We start from the raw sequence: 20745 nt of genomic DNA, 5'->3' as shown, positions 1-20745 counted from the left end.
CAATCTTTCCTAACTCGCCGGATCTGTACGCTGAATATCATCCGGATGATTTGCCAACACTCTGTTTAAACTGCACTCCTATTTTTCCATAGTTGAACACTGCCTTCACCCAATATGTACACTGTTTGGCGTTTTCATTGGAGGGTTTGGGACAGATCGAGTTGGGCAGGATGCTGTTCATGAAGCGTTATACGTAGTCTACTTTGGCCGCAAGCCTAGAATGTTTTAGTCATGTCTTTTCTCGAGCCTATACAAATAAATTCCAGAAATCTCTTTCAACTGGAATAAGATATCTTTCTATTCCCACAATAAGCGTCAGGGCTTATCTCTCTTAGACAATGACTGCCAACTTGGCGCAGAACGTTTTCACAACAAGGTCCGCCGCTGAGCCAGAGCAAAGCATCACACCCAATGTAACAGGGGAAGTCTCCTCTAAGGAGATAATCGCCGAGAAGCAGAACCATAGAGAGCACGACGAAGCGCCCCAACTAGCGACCGAGAAAAAGTCCTTTCGCTTCTTTGCGATCATCGCGGCGCTCGCGCTCTCCGGACTTTTGACTTCATTGGAGGCGACCATCACCTCCACTGCTCTCCCGACCATTACAGCAGACCTTGGGGGTGCCAATCTTTACGTATGGGTGGTCAATGGATTCTACCTTACTCAGTACGGACCGCTCATCATACACACTGTGTCTCGGCTAACGTGACATTATCGCAGGACAGCATTTCAGCCATTATTCGGCCAGATCGCCGACATCTACGGTCGCAGATGGCCGATGATAATCAGCACGGCGACCTTTACCCTAGGCAGCGGCATATCAGGCGGCGCCAGCAACATCGACATGCTAATCGCCGGTCGACTAATCCAAGGTATTGGTGCAGGGGGCATCAACGTACTCATCGAAATTATCGTCTGCGATCTGCTACCCCTTCGCGAACGAGGCCGCTACTTAGGTCTCATGTTCGGCCTTATCGCCATCGGAACCACACTTGGCCCTCTCTTCGGGGGCCTCATAGTCCAATATACCACCTGGCGCTGGGTATTCTACCTCAATGTCCCCATCGGCGCTGCCGCTATGGTAACATTGTTCCTTTTCCTGCGCGTAAAGTTCGACAGCACTCCCGATTACCTGCAGCGCTTGAAACACATCGACTGGCTCGGCAACACCCTCTTCGTCCTCGCTATGATCTCCGTCCTGATCGCTCTTTCCTGGGGTGGTAGCCAATACCCCTGGTCTTCCTTCCGCGTCATCGTCCCCTTAGTCCTTGGCTTCGTTGGATTCGCTGTCTTCTTCCTCTACGAAGCTTCCCCGAGATACTGCCCGAACCCCACCATGCCGCTACACCTTTTTGCTAACCGCACGTCCGCTACGGCCTTCGGCCTCACCTTCCTGCACAGCCTTTCCGCCATCGCGGTCATGTACTTCCTCCCTGTCTATTTCCAGGCTGTTCTTGCCGCTTCACCCAGCCGTTCGGGCGTCCAACTCCTCCCTACTATTCTGTTCATGATCCCGGCTGCCATCACCGCGGGCGGTTTACTCTCCAAACTGGGCCGCTACCGTCCCATTCAACATGCTGGTTTCGCGTTCATGATCATCGGTTTCGGGCTGTTGACTCTACTAAAAGCTCACGCGAGTACGGGCCAATGGGTCGGATTTCAGATTCCTAGTGCGGTGGGGACAGGTCTTGCCCTGCCCGTCCTCCTTCCTGCCGTGCAGGCGTCGCTCACGGAAGCAGATACGGCGCTCTCAACTTCAACGTGGGCGTTTATTCGCAGTTTTGGGCTTATATGGGGTGCGACTATTCCTACAGCGGCGTTCAATAATCGGGTGAATGCGTTGTTGGGGAGGGTTGGGGACTCGAGTGTTGCGGAGCAGTTGAAGGACGGGAAGGCATATGAGACTGCTACGAAGGCTTTTATAGATTCGATTACAGATGCAGTGACGAGGGCACGGGTGGTTAGTATTTATGTTGATGCTATTAAGACGGTGTGGTATGTTTCTATGGCTTTCGCTGGGCTGGCGTTTTTGCTGGTCGTTGTGGAGAAGGAGATTCCGCTGCGGAAGGAGTTGGATACCAAGTTCAGTATGGAGGAGGAGGAGAAGGAGAAAGAGGGGGCCCAGGCAAATCAACCTGCTCCGTGAGGAAATGGGCCTGGTCAATCTTCTATCTATTTCTAATAGAATGAGTAATCACTCATAATGTATGAGTTAATTATGCCACGCAGCAAACTACCTTTGGTCTTTTTGACCATGACCCTTTGGATATATCCGGTAATATAAGCAGCTCAGATGCTAAGTACGCTAACTCTGTCCCATCTCCTAGACGCAATGCCTAGAAAAAAAGGGCCTGCGAGACAACCATCTTGTAGAGAGAGGTTGCAGGCGCTAGGAGCAGAGACCCAAAGTCACAATGAGATTGTGCACAGGTCTGCGCCGATGAGTGTCTGGGGTGGTAGGCCCGTGCAACATTAATAATATTCCATCCAAGTTCTTGTGTATTCATCTATGATTCTACTATATATAAGCTCTATAAGTGAGCCTCAAATAGAGAAAAAGAGTCGAACGTAGCCCACACGCATGATCTATTCACTGGTTAGCAGCAACATATTGTAAATGTTCCAGGTGAGAGAGTCAATATAAGGACGTATGAAAACCGGGAACGCGGAAAGGCAAACAAACAAAGGCTTTTGACAAAAGCGGACAAAAGCGGACAAAGCCTCTTTTGAAAGCAGTTAAAAGGAAGTAGCATTCCCTACATGTGAACAATTCATGTCTTGGAGTGGCTAGCACTTCTCTATGATTCACTTCGATAGCTAAATAGGAAATTACCTGTGACACGCGGAGTTTGGTCGAGTGCATCCTCAAATCTGGGGGTTTGAACCCCCTGTGGGCTTTGAGTTGGCGCTATACTGTCTCAGGTCGTGTGTCTACTAGTGATTATACATGTCTGATCAATTTTGGATTGTGATAGGAACAGGTGAGAACCTTTGTCAATTAACGAAAAGTCCCAGTCAATGGTAGCTATGAGTCTAGCAACCAAGTCTGGTGACCGTAGAACAAGAGGCCTAACTTTTATGGTTAAAGTTAGCAGTTACTAAACCAATATTGACCAAGGCACGTTCCAACTATCACTACTAGGCACATCCTCTATGAATAACAAATTATATTTCACTACGAAGACAAAAGCTTTGTGCTAGTCACTGGATGGAAACCATATATCTCAATGAACGTCTATAAATAGATCAACCATTCATCTTCCATATTTCACTGCCTGTAAGTGCATATCAGTGCAGCAGCTTGACCTCGGCAGTTACTTATAATCACACTGCCGTCACTCCATCCTTCTTTCCAATGCACGTGACAACACGAAAAAGGAAAGCAGTCACGATGGCAGCCCCCACCCAATCCCATAGCACCTTACCCGATGGCTTCAGCGTCACTACTGTCACTCTTGACTTAAATCGCGCGGAGTTCAAACATTTTATACGGGCGAGCCAAGATGTGCCCGGAACTACAGAGTATTGGTCGGCTCCTCCAACCTCCATTCTTTGGCTCAGCTGTCATCCCCACAATTCTTACTACGACAGGGACGGCAAGGGCTGGGAGGCTATCGAGAGAAAACATGTTGCGACGCTGATCCGCGCCTTTACGAACATCCGAGCAAAATTCCCGACTCTCCAACCGGTATACGGGGTTATAGCCATTGGGGTGGATCTGCGATTGTACAGGGAGAGGCTGAACACAGAGGATGAAGCCGAGGATGGAAAGCTTGCGGTGGAACAGTTCTGGTTCAACGAACAAAACGTTTTTCACGATTATAAAGACATCGAAATCGTGAAGCAGTGGATGTCATCCATCCCTCTCAACTTTGAGCCGGATACACGTCTTAAGTCTGACCTTAAGGAACTCTATGGTTGGGATCCCATTTTCATCGACTTGTTGGGTATGTCTTGGCTGGACTCAGATGAATCTGACTAGCAGTTTATACTGCTGAGTGAATCCTTCGTGCTCTTTGCCAGACCGGTCTACGATAAGGCTCTCTATTTCCTGACAGACTTCGTTCTCAAGACTGTGGATTCTCTGAGTGTTCGGAATAGTGATCTGGATAGAGACTGGTATTGATGGGAGATGGAAAGAGAAAACTGGGCGCACCGATTCCTCATGTTTTGATTTGTCCAATGTGTCTACTTACTTGTGGTCAAATGTAAGAGTTCCATGTTTAATTGTTCGTATTACGCTATCCTGAGACTATAATGATAATGTTGCAAAGAGTCGAAACTGCCTTCTACATAGGGAAAGTCTCGTCTCTGTCCCATTTATCAAGCACCTTCAGTTCTACATCAAACGTAGTAAATCTCTTCTTCAACACCATCAACAGAGCGTATATATCTGGCTGAATATCATTCGCGGCCTTCCGATGATTATATTCCAGCTGAAACGCCTCTAGCGAGTGGTGGGGTATATTCGGTGGACACACGAAAGGCACGCGGTCCACCTCGTCGATCGGCTGCTGCAACACGACCGTTTTCAACAAAGGGAACAAAACATACTCCTTCATCCCTACCTGACTCTCCAATACCTTTCTCAGCTGGCTTGCTAAGACAGGTAATATTCCCCGATCACAATCCTCCAAAAACAGTCCTTCCAGACTCAAAGGCAAGACATCCCATAAATCATTACCCACCCAGACATTGGAGAAAATGCCGTTTTTGGGACTGCCACCATTCCGCACCACTGTTAGGAGATTATCCAAACGAATCCGCACCTGCCGTAGCGAGTGAAATACCCCTAGGTCCCCGATAGGAATTCCTGGAAGGTCCTGCGTACGTCTCTCGTATTCCTTCATACGGAAAGATCTCTCGATAGTCACCCAGAGTTCTTGAAGGGAGTTGCAAGACGCTTCAGTCAGACCAAGGTACAGCTCAGCTGGGTTCAAAATATTGATCGGAGTTGAAGTAGCGACATGCGTTGTTTGAGCAACGCGTGATGCCTGGCGCATTGAGGTATTTATCCCAGCATCCTGGTTGGTATAATCGGTGGTGGCTTGCGTATTGACTTGTGGTAGCCCGCTGTCGTAGTGGCGGTAGATGAGGGATTTGAGCTTGGGGAGGCGTGTAAGGAGGCTTGGGAGTGTTGCAATGGTGGAGCAGCCGTGGAGGGTAAGGTGCGTTAGGTTCGAATGGAAATAAGATTGATACAGCGGAAGTATCGGGGGAAGAGATGATGCGTCAAGCAAGTCGGTTGCATCGCCTTCTTCTCTGAATGATGGGAGTTGGTAGTTATCAATGGCTCTAACAAGGCGAATCTTCCGTATTGAAGGGAGCTGGGTAAATGGTATGAAGCTAGATAAATATGAGCAGTCAACAGGCATCTGAGGGCTGAAGTTCAGCTCTGATAGCTGGGTAAGACCTGTGAGAGGGTCATTTGGGTCAGTCAGCCGCGATAGAATGGACTGCAGGTATGGTGAATTTGCGTCAAGGTATTTGAGCTCCAGCTTGCGCAAATTGGGCAGTTGGAGCAGCAGAATGGAGAACCATGCATCTTCACGGCCGGCTTCCAGTGCTTCACGCCACCAGCATACCTGGTCAGGAAGTGTCTTGAGAGATTGCAAGAGGGCTTCGAGGAGCACGGAGTCGAGAGGAAGAGGCGTCTTGGGAATTCGGCCAACGAACAGATCCTCTACGCTAAGGATTTGAATGGCAGATGCAATGTGAATATACCGACATGTGTTCTGTGTGGCAGAGACAATAAATGGAAGATATGGGGTGTTCTCAAATCTTGGGAAAGAGCCTGTGTGGATATGGAACGCTTGGTGCACAAGGGGCATGAACATTGTGTAGAGTCGCCAGCAGACCCGCAGCAGAGGGGTAATGTACCAGCCTTGGTCGTTGGAGAAGACACTGTGGGCCGCGGGGCCAAGGCATTCCCAAATCTGCAGCAGCACTATATCAGGCAAACGATCAAGCATTCTAGTATGCTGTGGTTGTTAATGCAGGTGGGTTCTAATGACTTCGTAGGTCCGGACCTGCTTCGTCCCCGGTTTATATATTGTGCGGATAGTAACAAGCCAGGGGCCAGTTGTAGTGCACCCAAGGCAGCAATCCCATTGTAGTGGCACCATAATATTCATGCCCTTCGCCTGGACGCACTGGTACTCACGTTAATTAATCCAACAAGCAGTTCATGTGCTTTTAGAGAATGCATCTTCTCGCTCCGCCAATTGTAGGACATTGTATGCCATTGTTAATGGGGTTTACGTACGTCTGAGTATGAAGTTACTAGGCTGCTAACTGAAACTGAAGGGGAGGTAATGACTTTCAATAATTCTTCACTCTGTGTCTTCAAGCCTTCATATGCTGCCTAGAGAAAGTGATACTGATGTCTCCCGGGTTAATTAGGTGCCAAACTGAGACAGACTGAAGGGACTTTTCTCTCTAGAGTATCATTTCTGCCACATCCCTTGCTTGATATAGATGGAATAGTTTGGAGTGAATATCTGAGACGATCTTACGTTTGGGTAATTTCATTTTGTTACATTCGGAGGGGGCTATCATCCACGAGAGAGGTGAACTTAGACTTAAATTCTACTACAGCTCAGTTTGGATATAATTATCGAATGAGAATTGAAGGAGTAGTTAGCATGGATTTAAGAGTTGCAGGAATCAATTAACTATGCATCTATTACTGCAACCTCTTCCTGGCGTCACGGTTCGGGAAGGAATGTTCCTTGCCTTGTCATGGAATTTCCCAATATTGTGTAATATGAATAGTTCAAGGTCTTTTATTGTAGGCCATTCATTTCAGCAAAACAGTGGCACCAGACCCATTCCAATGTACCTCCTCTGCCCCGCGTGTTTGTGTGACTTTATCTGTGAAACTTTGTCAAGATCATCCTTTGAACTTTTCATGTGCCGGGCCTACGCATCTCATGCAATTAATGAACAATCCTTGGAGAGAACCCCCAACATACAAATGTTCATTTGTCTCTTCACGCCTTATTGTGTCCTCATTATGTTCATTCCCCAATAGTGATCCAAAAGACCGTGTCATTTCTTGTGTATCTGGCATCATTCTATACGATCTAAGGTCATGTTGAGAACCAAACAAGGAGACTCAGCGCAGCTAACGGGGCACTTTGCGAGAATGTCCAGTATGTCGTTAATATCCGTCTCTTTTCTACTTGTTGCTAAGGCAAGTCGCCAATAAAAGACGGTAGAAGCCTCTATGAAAGAATATTTAGGCTTGTTTGGCTTCGAGTCTCCTTTATCCGACTTTTTCATTTGCTACTACTAATTACTGGGAGACTCCGACCCCTTTGTTCCTGGTTTGCAGATGGTCAGTTTAAAGGACCAGCATCTTGTCGTTATTCAATACTACGAACCTAACAACAACAAAATGTCCACCAGTAATCTGCCAATCCTGACGAAGCCAAACGGCTCTACTTCCAACCAGGTGACACCAGTCCCTGTAGAGCCGACCCGCAGCCTCACTATCCAGACGAAAAGGAGGATGTCGATCATCCCACCTCCGATTGATCCACTCGAGCAACTGGTGTGCATAATTTGCATGGAGGAATCCATCCCTCCATACGTAAGACTTACTCAATCGTCTCCAACACAGTCGCATCCGTTCTAACACTATTATCCTAGATGCTCTCTGATATATTTAGCGAAGCATACGCGAGCGACCGAAGTCTTCCCCCCGGTCTGATACTCTTAGACACCAACATTATACACGCCCTCGATTCCCTGACTTCCGAATCAGCCAGTGTTCCCCCAGTCGACGACATGTTCTGCTCGCCTTTCGTGGGAATGGATGTCGAGCAGATAACGGACGTTATAACCAATATCTGCCAGAAAAGTATCCTCAGTACGAGGCTATTCTTCCTTGCGGATGATCTGACGGCCGCCACAGAAACACTCCGAAAAGTTGAAGTTGGCAAAACATTGGATTGGCATAGTTCTCGGGTCCCATGGAGAGATGCGAACGTTATGGCTGTCAAGTGGACTCGCGGATACGCTTTTGGTATGATTACCAATGATTGCTATTGACTCATAATACCAAAAATTGTTATTATGCATTTGACAAGACTAAAAAAATAGATAGTCTAATGACTAACAATAATACTGCATCAATAATATCAATACACATTTCGATGATGGATTCTATGGAGTAACTGGAAAATGTTCTCTCGAACCGACCGTGTAGGAGACCTCCTGGGTAAGGGTTGAGGAGGGTCCATTATCAACAAAAGCCCGTAATAGTCTTGTATAATAAACGGGGCGACTGGAAACACCTTGAAGCAATGTAGTTTTAAGACGGTCGGTGGGTATGTCTTTGAGGTCAGGATTGTTCAGCTCTTGTTTAAAATCGCGATCGGATGGCAGTCGCCGAGCAGGTGCGGGGACGGGAAATCAGTTGCCTTAAACGGCGAAATTTTGCCCCGTTTCGGCGTTTGGCCGAATCAATAGGGCGATGGAACCACGGGTCCTAAACAAGCTTGTTTACAGCGCCTTCCTTCCTATCATTGCCATATTTGTCATTTGCTATGTCTCATGGAAGTATCCTTGCAAAGCCTCCCTAGCCATTTTGTGTAGGCTGAGGCTGTGTAATCCACCATCCTGGACAATCGGTGTTTAGCTGCCTACATGCCTTTCAAGGACCCTATCTCGAACGACACCAATTAGCCTTTTCTACAGGTTCTGGACATATGTTCAATTTCTGTATAGAATTTACAGATGTTCCGCTTCCCATCACCTTCCTTTTCTTGTAACATCTGACTAGGATAGTATAGCCCTCATATCATCTAGAATCTTCACCAAACGTTAGAATTAGAAAAGCGGCTGGTGGCCATGCTTCTCCGCAAGCAGCTGCGCTGAAGCCGCAACAGCCGCATTGCATCCACTAGAAATGGCGCCCGCAACCACCTTATACGGAGTCATACAGTCGCCCGCAGCAAACACACCCCGGATGCTGGTCTGATAGAAAGGGGCTGCGGCAGCTATATCGCCCGTACCGGGAACAAAGCTAGGTGCGAGGTCCAGACCCAACTGAGTAGCGAGGGTGCTCTTGACCTGCGTGTCAGGGTTATGAACGAGAAAAGCTTCTTCGACCTGGCTACCATCGGCAAGCTGGACCTGAACAGAGGCTTTATTACTCAGATCGTCCCCGTTGAGCGACACACCGGTTATTACACGATTGTCGACCTTGAACACTGTTTTACTACCCTTATCGGCTAATATAGCAGCCAACTGGGATTCAAGGGCCTCTTGTCCATTCGTATAGATGGTAACCTGCTCGGCCAGCTGGGCAGCATTTTCCGCCTGGTGCATCGCCATCGGTACATTTGCGGCGGACTGGATGGCTAGAATGCCTGCTCGCTTTGCACTGCGGTCCTCGTATCCTTTGCAGAAGAGGCAGTGGAAGCTATTTCCAAAGAATTAGCTCAGATCTAGGATAGCACGTGGAGAGCCATGGAATATGGAGCTCACATGCGCTTTCCCCAGGCATCAGCATAGCCGGGAATGGGTGGGAAAATGTCCTGGGATCCAGTGGCAAGGATCAATTTCCTTCCTTCCCAAGAACTTCCATTCTCATCTGTTATTTTGAAAAGAGCGTCGTCTTTCTTCTCTGCCTTTGCGATAGTTGCATTCTCCAAGCGAATAGTGGAATAGTTCGAGAAAATCTCCTGGCGAGCCTTCTCTCGGAATTGAGCAGGATCTTTGTGATCCCATGTTGGGATCATGTGCATAAAGGAGGAATTGCCGTTGCGGTAGGACTGATTATCGAAGAGGATCGCTGTGTGTAATTGTCGTGCAAGAGTGAGGGCTGCTGTTAAACCAGCGGGACCGCCGCCAATGATGAGAACGTCGACAAGGTCGGCAGGCATTGTTATCACGTTGGGAGTTCCTTTTTGTGAGGTCAGTGGTGAACGGGAAATATGTGAAGGGGAGAAAGAGAAAATTCACCAGGATCGACTCATTGCTTAAATGATCGCATAGAAGGTGTTGGTCGGTGGGGTTAACGGGGGCGGGGGTGTTAGAAAGGCTGTTGGGGAAACTAAACGCTGGTCTAAAATCTTACCCCGTTAAAAGAACAAAGGCTGGGCCCACATCTCTAACAGGGGTAAATAGGAGATCAAGAAAGGAATGGGAAGTAGGCAACACTTCCTTTTCAGTATTCACAATCACTTTGCAGTGATGGGATGGATTGTCTGAATAATAAAACAGTAAATCAACCTCATTCCTGGTAAGATATGATATTCCTGGTATACTATAACCTAATTATATGAGATCGGTATTCAGCACATTATTATACATTATCTTTTCCTAGCTACCAATTACCAGACCATAAAACCTTTTTTTTTTTTTGGAATATCACAATGTTTGCTTTCCAATACTTATATGTACCTGCTGTATTGCTAGCTCTGAATTCATGCTCCACCGGACACATATCCCTGTCGACCTGAGTTGTTGGCGAACCTCTGGCATTCGCACTAAAACACCAGGGGTGTCTGTCCGCGCCTCGAAGTCCGAACAAATCCGACCGGTCAGTTGGAGACCAGGAAGGGTTTGAAAATAACAAAGCCGCACGGCTCTCTGTTTACAAGGATATTCCAAGATTGAACAACATCCTCATCTGGCTTGCTTACTGTGGAGTACTTGATTATGACTTTACACGTCGATTGATTTTCCTTTAAAGATCCTGCCATGTCAGCAATGCCAAACCCCACCTCATTATTGATGTGATGGTGATTTGCCTACTCTCGCCCATTCTTTCTCCTTCAAGATGCTCCACTTGATGTGCGCGCCGTGTAATATATACTAATTTTACCTTGGGGTGTTAGATGCAACTGCGTCAAAGGAGCCGTAACTGGACTTTGGGTTGGGTTGGAGTGGAGGTGCCGGGTCAGTAATCCCCATTCCCTGCAAACCGCTACGAAATCAGATCGCACACTTGGTTATCCTTTTCCATAGAACCTTTTGCGGTGTCTTTACTCGTCCATATAGCACCTCCTTGCTATAGAGCTGGGCATGGTCTCGGTCACAAGCATCGCTGGGCCACTCACGAACCGACGCCCTTAGCCGAGGACATCGATGGGTTGAACCTCTTGCGACAAATTTATTGCAAATATGAGTAACGTTAAAGAGAGGTTCAACATATTCAATAAATTAATTCTTATCTCTTCGATCGCCCGCAATACCATGGTAGGGACCTAGGTTCAAATTTGGCCAGACCTCTGGCAAGGGGGTAGTAGATAGCGAGATCCAGGAGCCTAGACCGGGTCCTTTTGCATTGCAACCATATCCGGTACTTGTCTGGAGCGTAATCACCCTCCAGATTCCCACTTGGTCTGCATATATTAGTAGCTAATCATAAAAGCCATAAATTGGAGGATGGTGGAGAAGCGAGGTCGTTCAATGAGATGGATCTGTGGACAACAGGGAAATCAAGGCCACAGCTGCCGTTCGCAAACTAGTGTGCAGCGCCACAAGAAAGGTCTTATGGAACATTAAACATGTTTCCTGTGAGGTACAAGCTAACCTATCGCAGTGTATTGTGTTGAAGTGAGTATTAAAGTCGCCTAGACGTCCGTTGCGTATAGCGTGGCCACTTGTCAATCCATAACCATGGCTTCTTCCAACCATCTTGTTTCACGTGTCTCACTGACAAGGATGCCTGTAATTGCTTGGATACCAAAGCAAGTATATATCTGGATGGTGGTCACTGACTTTGTGTGGCGTGGCAGGTGGCAGCGCTTTGTGGGTTCTGCCAGAATCTCGTTCTCAGGGTTGATAGTCGACCAATTCATGCAGCATGTGTAGACGAGCTGCAGATGGAAACATACTTAGAAAGCACTGATATAGCGGTCCGGCTATATATGCAGTACGAATTCGTGGTTGTGCCTGACGCAGCAAACCTGCGGTTCGAACACCCAGCTGGTGTGGAAGGCAATGCGGTCTGGAGGCGGATCGTTGATGGCTTACGGCATGATCCAGTGAGTATTTCGTGGAGGCCGATTCAAGGACGACATAGAGGGATGCTTCCCTGAGAAAAGGCTGGTACGCAGAAATTCTAGCCACGAGCCGTTAGCTATGTACTAGACGTTGCCAGAGCTTGTTTTCGATCTTCAATACCTGCTATTGCACTCTTGTAGTTTCGATCTTGGCAAAAATGTCGGATTGATGACTGAACATTGAACCAACAAAAACATACAACAGAAGGGATTCGCTGGTGGTCACCCACCCAACTACTAACCTCCCGGCGTGTGGCTTAAGTACGGCTGAGCGGACGGGAAGCCCTGTTTTCCACACCCTGTGGTCGTATGTGGTAAAATCATCATCTAATAGATTCTTATCATGCTCCGCAGTCCGATACCTTGCAATCTACTTACAAACTCATGCAATTGAGGGTAGCATCTAGATTCCTACGGCATGCCCTGGTAGACTAGGGACTCGGCCCGTTCTATTACATTCATACAAAAAGATAATGATGCTAGTTACTCGAATATATTATATCTTCGAATTTCCAAATATATAACGTTGAAGTGCAGCTGCTCAAGAATATAACTGGTATGGGACGAGTCGTTCTACATCCACAGCCCAGCGCTCCAAGTAGAACAGGAAGGGTGCTAAGGGAAAGTGAGCCACAAGGCACACCGCAACCTCGTACAATTCATACTTCAATACTCCTACTTGGTAAAGGTTCTACAGCTTGATGCAGTATTCCCTAAGATTGAAATAAGCTAAAACCTACTAAAGTCACTCTGGCAGCATAGTAAGCCACCATTTGATCCTCATCCTGGAGCTCACTATATTGGGATCCATTCGGAAAACTTCTTTGTCTCGACCCTTCATTCGTCGACTTCCCCTTACGTCGTGGCAAATACAAAGCGTATAAACAATGACACCAGTAACATAGAACACGGTCTGGTGAACACAAAACCTTGTCAATATCACCTCAAGGCTTTCCTGGCAAGCTACCCTCTTCCATGTCCTCATCCTTGTCCTCGTCCTTGTTGCCAATGGGCCACAAACCCACCACGCTTGAAATTCTTCTCCTCTCTCTCCAACACATCATATTCCTCTGGGGTAAACTCGTAGACTTTCAAGTGCTCTGGAATATCCTCGTATGTAATGTTTTCTGTGGCCCACAATTCCCATAGCTCATCTCCGTGCTCCCGGGGCACCCCGTGCTTGATGTGGAAGGCATATCCACAAAAGATAATTTCGGTCACATGTTCTCCGGGCTCGTGTATTTCTATAACTCCTTCTCCTAACTGAACATCTTCTTCCTCACGGTCGCTTTCTGGGACTGTCTCAGGATGCTTCTCCATATTCAATAAGGAGATCTGTCAAATGTTAGTTGAATTTTGGTAACCGTGGTGTGAAGCGGCTATTGTCTAACAGTAGGGATATTCACATGGGTGTGGAAAGCCTAGTTTGAGCTAGGGTTGAATGTCACGAAGAATTCGACACGTCTGTCAGATGCGCTCAACCTCCTTATAGCCTTGTTCCTCCCATATGAGATTAGCATAATTCCTCAGTGCCGGCTCGTGGATTAGGATGTTGCTCTCTTCCGGAGTGCTTGTCGGGCATAAAAATAGTCTTTCGAATGATATTTCCAGGGGTGCACCGGTGACCACAACGCCAGTCTTCGACTGAGAAATACCGATTACTTGCTCCCGTCGCTTACGGCTGTCCTTATCATGCGTCCACTGTTCGATGACTATCTTTGGTGCGTGGCGATCTATGTCCACGGTGAAGACCAGCTTAACGTCTCCACCTGAGGCGTGGAACCAACGCCTTATGTCTGCCATAAGCTTACTTCTGGTCTCTGAGTAACTAACTTCGAGGACGGCACTAGGCCACTCAGTCGATCGGTTACGGGGGAGTCGAAGTGGGCGCCAGGCCCTATCAGGCACCTTACCCCCTCTTTCCATGGCATGGTATCCTTCAAAGGACTTCAAATGCAACCCCAGCCGTCCGGTGGCCATACACAGAAGCTTATCGAACTCAGAGGATGCGGTGCCGTGCGCGTTTGACTCCGGCATAATGAGGAGCAGTATCTGGTGCTCGCTGTCGTATGTTCTGACTCGTGAAAATGGGCTATCTTCTGATTCCAAAAAATCGTTGCGGAATGCTTCATCGGTAACACCTGTCAGCAGCATCCACTCGCTAGTAGACTGGTACGTATCGATAGCATGCTGGTAGTCATGTATAAAACCTTCTCGCCCTCGATAGGCGTATTTAGGGATCGGGCAGGTGGGATCCATGAGATATTCCAGGAAGCCGCGACTGCCGCAGGCAGTAACCACGTCGCTTCCTGTATCCTTAACATCGTTCGAAGCCATGATTTTGATGTTATAATTGAACGATTGTATGTTGGCATGTGAGTTTTTGTTATGAGAGCGCTGCATATATGCGGCGGCCTGTCTGTGTTTGCTCATGATGACGTTGATTGACTATTAATAAGGTTTCTGGTGTCGGCAGCCACGTGGAATTCAATACTACTATTGAAAACATTAGCAGAGCACTGAATTCCTCATTCTCGCTGCATATAACGCATTTAGTGGAACAATTTCATAGAATTTCCGCCTCGCTGTGGTCCGACAGATACAAGCACAAATTCTAATGCCTCCTGGACAATCTAGCTTTACTGTTTTGGCCTAAGCAATTCTGTTGACCTATACCATAGAGTTCAGCTCGGCGGGTGTCATTTCTTGTATGTCATCATAACGAGGATGACACCGCCTCCTCCATCTAGCTTTGCTCCAGCTCATCATCGTTCCATGGCCCCGCGTAGGGCCAAATTGAGGATAAGGAAGACACTCATTCGCTGTCCGCACATTGCTGCCTCACGGGATAGATGCAGTGCCATGTTAATAGTAGAGGAAGTTATAAGCCTATCACACCGGCATTAGAGTGTCTGGCACATATAGTATAAGGGAATCTCCCAATATTATTCCAACCCTACTGGCGTGGCCTGTATTGCATACGAAACTTTTCCTTCGCGCTACCCAAGCTGGCGGGATGCTTAAGGCTCTGTTCTGATCCGAATACAGTGCGCTTTGCTGCTCGGGCACTTAACGGGCGTTTCTAAGCTACTCGATTTCACATAGGTCATCGTCGTATGCGTCTAAGCAGTGTCACTGTGGGTACTAGCTAAATAAAGGCCTTCGGTAGAGTAGATTGCTGATATCAGCAGTCAAGATAAGATCAGTTGTTGCGACTGGATAGCAGGTGCGATGTGTACGATTGTGTTGTAGTGAACCTATGCCCGGTACCTGTTGCAACTGATTGAATCTCGGCACCAGGCTGCTCGGTAACACCCACAAATAGCATAGGGAATGTCAAGATAAGCTGATAGACAGCCTTACGAGTTCCGAAACCGCGCAAGCAGCTGCAGGCTGCTCGGACTTCCTTGCCCTATTCTACTTAGTTCTGGTTCGGGTATAGTCAATCGAGCATGAGTCGGTCAGGGTCTCGCTCGGCCCTATGGACTGGCGGGGTAGCCATTAAGACAACACCTGCCGATTCTTCCGAATTCTTTCTCTCGTCCATATTAAACTGTCTGCCTGGCGGATCAACACACGAATTTCTCGCTCCTCCCACTCCCCCTCCTTCGTAAAACATTCTTACAACACATGCTATGTCTCAAGCATCAACACTAAAGAAATTTTCCACTCCGTCTGACCAGCAGAATAGCCGAGAAGAACAGTCGATCTCGCAGCAAACAACTTCCGAAAATGAATCTCTCCTGCCGGATAGCGAGCGACAAGGACCTCCAAACGCCTCCGTCGTTATATTTTGCATTTCCTGTGTCACTTTGATCGGCTCTTATCTAGGTGGTCTTGTCACCGTTTCAGTTCCACAGATATCCTTGGATTTGAACCTGAGTCCTGGTGTGGAGTTATGGTGCGTTATAAATCTTTATTGTATTGTCACTTAGAACAACATTGACACAAACGTAAATTAGGCCCGTGTCTATGTTCGCCCTAGGAACAGGGTGCACACTGCTCATTTCGGGTGCCATCTCCGATGCGGTAGGCAGCAAAGTAACTCTACTCGCGGGATGCTTTCTACAGAGTGCTTCCTCGATAGCCTGTGGCCTCGCTCGAAGCGGAACCCAACTGATAATCTTCAGAATAATTTCTGGTGTCGCGGCCTCACTCTGTATGCCGTCTGCCATGAGCATCATTGCTGAGCACTTCCCATCAGGAAAGCTCAGGAATCTTGCCTTTGCTCTGATGGGGTCGGGTCAACCCATCGGATTCGGTGTCGGACTTCTTCTGGGTGGTGTTTTTGCAGACACTGTGAGCTGGCGCTGGGGCTTTTACAGCGCAGCAATTGCCAATACCCCGGTCTTGCTCCTATCGGTACGGCAATTGCCCGCCAGGACCTCTGAGCAACAGGGTGTTTCATGGCGTAATATCATCTTTGGGATTGACTGGATCGGAGCTCTTACTGCAAGTGCTGCGCTGGCTCTACTCTCATATGCTTTAGCGTTCGTATAATCCAAGGTCGAGTTGACATGGAAAAACATCACTAACTTGGACTACTCACTATAACAGGGTCATTACAGATAATGTATCAAAAATCCACGAATCAAGCACCATTATACTTTTCTTCCTGTCTATCATTCTTATGTCCTTCTTCGCTTTCTGGCAAGGTCAACAAGAGCATCGATCTCGGCCCACCTTAATCAAGAACTCGTTGTGGAAGAATTCAGCCTTCACCTGCATCTGCGCCAACGTATTCCTCATCTGGGGTGCCTTCAATGCCTTTGAGCAAATAGCCAACTTCTTCTTCCAGGACGTTCAGCAACTCTCGGTATTCAGTACTTCAGTACGCTTCATCCCAGTAACTGTCATGGGCGTACTCACAAGCCTGGTCACTGGCATGATTTTGCATCGAGTGCGCGCAGACTCCCTGATCAACTGGGCCACTGTTCTCTCATCCCTCTCACCGCTGCTCATAGCACTTATAAATCCCGCGTGGACATATTGGCGGAGTGCATTCTTTGCCATGTGCCTCAACCCCATCGCGGCTGATGTTCTATTTACGGTTTCGACCATTCTTATTACTGGGATGTTTCCTGTGGAGACACAGGGGCTGGCTGCGGGCGTGTTCAATACAGTGTCACAGTTTGGTCGAAGCATTGGATTGGCATTGGTGGCGTTGATCGCAAATAGCGTGACTGATAAGTACGCTCAATCGGAGAATAAGGAGAGTCCGGGGGCACTGATGGTGGGCTATCGGGCGGCATTTTGGTTCCTTTTTGCGATGAATATTGTCAGTTTGGTGGTGAGTTCAATCGGGTTACGGAAGATCGGGAATGTGGGACGGAAAAGGTCTTCTGAGGTCTAGGTCTTCGCGGGCATTACTGTCTGTGAGATTCATAGAAATCAATCAGTAGATAAGACATAAACAGATGATAGAGAACCAAGCAGTATTTATAGTCACGATGCTCTGGAATAAATATTATGACGGATATCCTGCCACTCGCAAGTTGTTGACAACAAACATGATTCTATTTAACCAATCGCAAATAGGAGTATCCCAGAGCAATAGTAGCTCCCTACAACTTCGCCCTATTCTGATCCCTCTTCAATCTCAACCAATATTCATCCTTGGCCTTCAAAATCTCAAATGCCTCATCGGCCCACCTATCCTCAAACGGGGCCAATCCAGCCCCGTCACCCGCAATCTCCAACAACGCCTCAAAATACTCCCTAAAATCCGGCTTGATTTCGTGGAACGCCACCCCATTCCCTTTGATCTTCAACCTCTCAAACTCCCACCGATCCTGCTCCGCCTGACTCGGCAGCTCCTTCGCTCGACCAGAGAAATACCTCGCCACCGCAACAGCCTGGTACTCGTAGACGCGGAAGCTGAGAGCAGCACGCACCTGGCCCACCAACGCCAGAGAGGGATCCGAGATGCGGAAGATGTGCTGGTAGAATCCCGCAACGCGGTTATTAGCCGTGACGGGGTCCGGGACAAGGAAGGGGTAGGACGCGGTGTAACCTGTGGCGAAGATGACACGGTCGATGGACTCAAGCTTGGTGCCGTCGGTGAAATGGGCTCTTACGGTGTTGTTTGTGCTTCCTGATGCCGTGGTAGGTTCGAGGCGAGATAGAGTGGGCTTGCGCTCGACGTTGGGCAGGGTCCAGGCGTTCTCGAGGGCGGGGTTGATTCCGCGTTGGCTGATGTAGAGGTGTCCGGAGACGATCTCGTGGAGTTCGGTGACGAGGTCAGCGGCGGAGACGTTGCCGCCGATGATGAGCACGCGCTTGTTGACGTAGTTGTCAGCGTGGCGGAAGGCTTTGGCGTGTTCGAAGGCGTGGGGGTGTGTTAAGGCTGTGGTGGATAGGCCTGGAATGGACGGGATGGAAGGCACGTTGTAGTGACCTGAAGCGACAATTACGGCGTCGAAGGTCTCGGTCCACCAGTAGTCTTGGGGTAGGCTGCGGTAGAGCTGGCCGGTTTTACGGAGGGTCAGGGTCCATTCGTGGCCGGTTTTCTCGACCCGTTCGACTGTCGTGCTTAGCGAGACTAGGTGCAGGTAGGGGATGAAGAGGTCCTCCAGGTAGTTGGCCACGGCACGGAACGGACGGGAGGCATTGGATGGGCCGAAGGTTTTGATTGAGGTTGATGAGTTGATTTCGGGGAATGGTGTGTGGGTGAAAGCCATTGTTTTGGCACCGACATTGCTGTCGAGGTGGGAGTAAATCCCTGTTCTGGCACTGGTGTCTTCCGGGCGTGGAGAGGTGAACTGGGGAAGACTGGTGGGGATGTTGGGAGTCTGTGATGGGCTACCGGGGGCATGAAACGGGTCTGGGGCTGGGTCATAGTGCCAGATGCCTCCTACACGGTCGCGCCTCTCGAAGACCTGAATTTTGTCAAAGGTATTCTCGTCATGGAGAGCCTTGACGGCGGAGAGGCCTGAAGGGCCTGTGCCAATGACCGCAATTCGACGATATCTAGGTGTCATGTTTGCATTTGCAGATTGATGTGACGTGGTATACAGATACATCCTACAGCCCTTACATCGGTATATATACTGGTAGTTGTGCGGGGAAATCATCCCTTGGAGACATCATGTTGCGTGCTATTGGCGTTGCGTGATCGACGCTAGAATGAGCCATGCAGTTGGTTTGCCGGCCGTAGGCAGATTCGGGGACGATAAGTGGTCAATGGCATACCAAATCTTTCGGCAGATGGTGTCATCGGGATTGCTATCTCTACTTTTACGCAATACCTCGACTGTGACTGATAGTCTAGAAGTGATTACTCTATAATGTAACTCCCGGCTGTACCAGCCATCTACCTGCACCGGCCATCCACCTACTACATATCTAATATGTTTAAATCTATATATAAACACCCTGCCCCCTCCCTTTTCTTCTTTATTTAAAGCTATTTAACTATTAACCATATTACTAATATAGTTTAAAGCATCAAAAAATACAGCAAAACAGGAGAGCAGAATTCTATTTATTATTAAAATTCTAAAAAAGTATTAATTTAATAATATTCATAATATTATATATTTTTTTTATTATTTTATACTTTAGTTTATAAGATTAACTACACAGTATTCTATTTATTTAAGAAACTCTTAATAATACTCAAAGATTAATTTTAAATAGAGAAGAATATTTTATAATTTGAAGCAACACTTCGGTGAAAGAGCTGCCTCTTTTGTGGTTGTTGTAATGCTGCTTTTACAGTCCTTTGATACTGATGCTTTAACTCTATTTTGATTATTATCTTGGAATTATTCTTATAATAATCTATCATGATTTTCTACTGTACAGGTGAACAGGAGCCCTCAGTTAATAAAATAATATAAAGTCTATCAGTGTTCTCTAGCTAAGGTATTATTTATTATAGATTTTATATTAACTGTTTTATTTTTTATTAAAACCTGTAGAATCTATATAAATCTTGCTTAGTAACTCAGCATTTTATATATTAAATTATCAAGAAATAGTAAAATCTAGAATATTAATCTAGCTGGCAAGTATTTATATTCCTGCTTGATATAAAAATATATAAAAAGCTAGAAGTTTTTTCCAGTCTTCTTTAGACAGAGAAAAATTTAGTTAATTAAATAATAAGATATTTATTCTAAGCTTTCTTTTCTTTATTTTATAATATACATGCCCTTGGCTTTCACTTGAAAAATTCTTTTTTATTATTTATATAATCTCTAATTATTTTTCTTTATTCTTGTGTATTCTTCTCTATCTCTTTTTTTCTATTATTTTTTATTTTATTCTTGATTATCTTTTATTTATTATCTACTGTTTTAAATATTTTTTTATATTTTAATTATATAAAAAAGATAAATAAATATTTTTATAATGATTAGATTCCAAGAGCAACTGCACTACTACTAATATAATAATTATGATAATAGAAAATATAATATTTTTAAAAAGTATCAGGAAACCAGGATAAACAGACCAGCCTATAAAGATATAAATAATAATAATAATAGAAATAATTTATTAGAATATAAGTTTTATATTAGCCTAGGCTGAAGTACTTAATATAACTAATTATAAGAGAAAAGAGATCTAGATAATTCTATTATTTAAAAGTAGTAATATAATAATGATATAATTTATCTCTAGAAGAGAGTATAAAAGTTCTAGTACTGGTATAAATATATTAATATATATTATTAATATAGGGCTTTAAATGGATTACAGATTTTGTATAAAAATTAAGTA

General features: G+C 46.5%; 8 protein-coding genes and 1 non-coding gene across 9 annotated transcripts; 4 read left to right on the top strand and 5 right to left on the bottom strand.

Moving 5' to 3' along the window:
• Nucleotides 1-338: 338 nt before the first annotated feature.
• On the top strand, nt 339-2144 carry AtWU_01556 (MDR family MFS transporter; the record flags this gene model as incomplete). The annotated part of the gene is made up of 2 exons (XM_035496670.1): nt 339-664; nt 719-2144. 2 exons carry the CDS (start codon nt 339-341, stop codon nt 2142-2144), a joined length of 1752 nt encoding a protein of 583 aa, XP_035352563.1.
• Nucleotides 2145-3389: 1245 nt separating this feature from the next.
• Nucleotides 3390-3980, top strand: AtWU_01555 (uncharacterized protein; the record flags this gene model as incomplete). Its single annotated transcript, XM_035496669.1, has 1 exon — nt 3390-3980. One exon carries the CDS (start codon nt 3390-3392, stop codon nt 3978-3980), a length of 591 nt encoding a protein of 196 aa, XP_035352562.1.
• A 307-nt stretch (nt 3981-4287) lies between these two features.
• On the bottom strand, nt 4288-5835 carry AtWU_01554 (uncharacterized protein; the record flags this gene model as incomplete). The annotated part of the gene is made up of 1 exon (XM_035496668.1): nt 4288-5835. The coding sequence occupies one exon, from the start codon at nt 5833-5835 to the stop codon at nt 4288-4290; it is 1548 nt and encodes a 515-aa protein (XP_035352561.1).
• Nucleotides 5836-7397: 1562 nt separating this feature from the next.
• Nucleotides 7398-8053, top strand: AtWU_01553 (major facilitator superfamily protein; the record flags this gene model as incomplete). Its single annotated transcript, XM_035496667.1, has 2 exons — nt 7398-7592; nt 7652-8053. The coding sequence occupies 2 exons, from the start codon at nt 7398-7400 to the stop codon at nt 8051-8053; spliced, it is 597 nt and encodes a 198-aa protein (XP_035352560.1).
• A 780-nt stretch (nt 8054-8833) lies between these two features.
• AtWU_01552 (NAD(P)/FAD-dependent oxidoreductase) lies at nt 8834-9891 on the bottom strand (the record flags this gene model as incomplete). The annotated part of the gene is made up of 2 exons (XM_035496666.1): nt 8834-9428; nt 9494-9891. The coding sequence occupies 2 exons, from the start codon at nt 9889-9891 to the stop codon at nt 8834-8836; spliced, it is 993 nt and encodes a 330-aa protein (XP_035352559.1).
• A 2320-nt stretch (nt 9892-12211) lies between these two features.
• Nucleotides 12212-12327, bottom strand: AtWU_r5. The gene has a single exon (XR_004775232.1). It is a non-coding gene; the product is annotated as a 5S ribosomal RNA (ribosomal RNA).
• A 672-nt stretch (nt 12328-12999) lies between these two features.
• On the bottom strand, nt 13000-14451 carry AtWU_01551 (uncharacterized protein; the record flags this gene model as incomplete). Its single annotated transcript, XM_035496665.1, has 2 exons — nt 13000-13353; nt 13501-14451. 2 exons carry the CDS (start codon nt 14449-14451, stop codon nt 13000-13002), a joined length of 1305 nt encoding a protein of 434 aa, XP_035352558.1.
• A 1202-nt stretch (nt 14452-15653) lies between these two features.
• AtWU_01550 (MFS general substrate transporter) lies at nt 15654-17371 on the top strand (the record flags this gene model as incomplete). Its single annotated transcript, XM_035496664.1, has 3 exons — nt 15654-15919; nt 15981-16508; nt 16576-17371. 3 exons carry the CDS (start codon nt 15654-15656, stop codon nt 17369-17371), a joined length of 1590 nt encoding a protein of 529 aa, XP_035352557.1.
• A 211-nt stretch (nt 17372-17582) lies between these two features.
• Nucleotides 17583-18998, bottom strand: AtWU_01549 (dimethylaniline monooxygenase; the record flags this gene model as incomplete). Its single annotated transcript, XM_035496663.1, has 1 exon — nt 17583-18998. The coding sequence occupies one exon, from the start codon at nt 18996-18998 to the stop codon at nt 17583-17585; it is 1416 nt and encodes a 471-aa protein (XP_035352556.1).
• Between the last annotated feature and the right edge of the window lie 1747 nt (nt 18999-20745).

This window comes from Aspergillus tubingensis (genome assembly GCF_013340325.1).
Source record: "Aspergillus tubingensis WU-2223L DNA, scaffold_3, whole genome shotgun sequence".
NCBI lineage: Eukaryota > Fungi > Ascomycota > Eurotiomycetes > Eurotiales > Aspergillaceae > Aspergillus > Aspergillus tubingensis.
This window is presented reverse-complemented; position numbering and strand designations above follow the sequence as displayed.